Below are 1,798 nucleotides of genomic sequence, written 5' to 3'. Positions count from 1 at the left end.
ATTAAAAAAAACTCATCGTTACCTTCATTCGAAAGTTCAGGTGAGTACTTATCACCACACTACGTCATCCAGGTGATGAAATGTCGTGGAAAGTTAGATACAGTAATTTACAAAAACAACTTTGTACCGAAATGGGAGAACTTGTTTGTGAAGACATTATCCAGAGCAAGAGTGAAGCTGGTGACCTTGGTGGTGAGGTGAGGGTCAGGCGGGGGAGGTCAGGTGGGGGAGGTCAGGTGGGGAGTATATAAGTGGTCTTCGGTGGTCTCCTCCCTACACTTGTTGCTGTGAACTCACCATCATGTACACTGTACGTCTCTCTCTCTCTCTCTCTCTCCCCCTGCCATTACTATACTTGTCTCCCTCTCGCCTCTCAATACTTTTGGTTATATAAGGTCACTATCGTGTATGTTATCCATCATAAGGTCAAGTCAGCTAAATATTCAGAACTTATAGACTTGTTCAGCAGACAGAAAGTCTGTGGAGGTATATTAGGGAGGTCCTCACACAGACACGGGGTCACACAGGATGATGGTGTCCAGCATCACACACTACACTATACAGTATGTTGATCATATACAGCACATGTATTACTTACTTACATGAGTAAAATGACCCGGCACTTAAGGAGCTCACGACTATAAATAAACTCGTTCTTTCAGAAGTTGGTCGTGTGTGTCTTAGTGGCTGTGGTGGCCGCGACGCCCCAGAGGAGGTATGGGGCGCCCCCACCATCCTACAACGCTCCCTCAGGTCCTGTAGTCCCCATCCTGAAGGACGAGCGTCAGGGACCTGATGAGTTCGGCAACTACAACTTCGAGTTCGAGACTGGTGACGGCATCAGTCGTCATGAGCAGGGCGCCCCCCAGGGGGAGACTGGCGCCGTGGCGTCTCAGGGAGGATGGTCGTGAGTATTGTCACTGTATAATATTCTGGTTCAGGTTAATATTTGGTTAAGTTACTCTCACTGGTGTTACAAAATATTATAAAAGAGTTGTAGTGAATATAGTTGATGGTTACATATGTGAGCGTGAGGGCGGTACTTGAGGTAAACAAGTCCTTCCATTCCAGGTTCACCTTCCCCGACGGTACTCCAGGAGTGTTCTCCTTCGTGGCCGACGGTGCAGGTTACCAGGTACAGTCTGACCTGCTGCCCACGCCCCATCCTCTCCCCGCCCACGCCATCGCCCAGATCGAGAAGGCTCGTCTGGAAGACGCCGCTGGTAACCGGTACTCCGCCCCCTCAGCTCCCCGTCCCTCTACCCCCAGCAGGAGCTACGGCCGGCGGTAGACCATGTCTGAGTCATACTGACCTTCCTCACCCACCAGTAACATAACGCACTGGTCTTGGTGACGCTGCGTGACGCAATGTGACGTTGTTTAATTCTTGGACGTATTCGTCTCGTCTTTCGTTAACTTACTGATGTTTTGTTTTGTGATGAACACTAAAAACGTACGACTGTAAATATTTTGTATTTAATGACTAAAAAAGAAGCAATATATGGCAGATTTTTTATTGTTACCTTCCTTAAAATTATTCAATAATTTTATATTAGACATCACTTGATCTGTCAAACTATTTACTTTGGAAAAAAATAAATATTCTGAAACACAGAAAGTTGGTACATCAACCTCATTACTGAAGAGATAAAAATGACAATTACTATAGGAAGAAATAGACGTAATTTTTTACCCATGATTCCGGCAGCCTCGCGTTAAGACTGGATACAAACCTTACCAGTATTATAACCAGAAGCAAAAAACAAAAGTTATTACACTATATTTCATCGTAAAACAA

The 1,798-nt window shown here is 45.4% G+C and overlaps 1 protein-coding gene across 1 annotated transcript; it reads left to right on the top strand.

Annotated features, from left to right (window-relative positions):
• The first annotated feature begins 289 nt into the window (after positions 1–289).
• On the top strand, positions 290–1,502 carry LOC121860484 (cuticle protein AM1199-like). Its single transcript, XM_042357642.1, has 3 exons — positions 290–310; positions 663–907; positions 1,072–1,502. Exons 1-3 carry the CDS (start codon positions 302–304, stop codon positions 1,289–1,291), a joined length of 474 nt encoding a protein of 157 aa, XP_042213576.1. The 5' UTR covers positions 290–301; the 3' UTR covers positions 1,292–1,502.
• The last annotated feature ends 296 nt before the right edge of the window (positions 1,503–1,798 follow it).

Source organism: Homarus americanus, unplaced genomic scaffold, assembly GCF_018991925.1.
Source record: "Homarus americanus isolate GMGI-L3 unplaced genomic scaffold, GMGI_Hamer_2.0 scaffold8150, whole genome shotgun sequence".
Classification (NCBI taxonomy): domain Eukaryota; kingdom Metazoa; phylum Arthropoda; class Malacostraca; order Decapoda; family Nephropidae; genus Homarus; species Homarus americanus.
Note: the sequence above shows the minus strand (reverse complement) of the source record. Positions and strands in the feature narration are given on the sequence as shown.

Excerpts from the sequence above, each read along its gene's own strand:
- LOC121860484 (XM_042357642.1), top strand. Across the intron at positions 908-1,071 it reads GCGTCTCAGGGAGGATGGTC|GTTCACCTTCCCCGACGGTA; the intron begins GTGAGTATTGTC and ends CTTCCATTCCAG.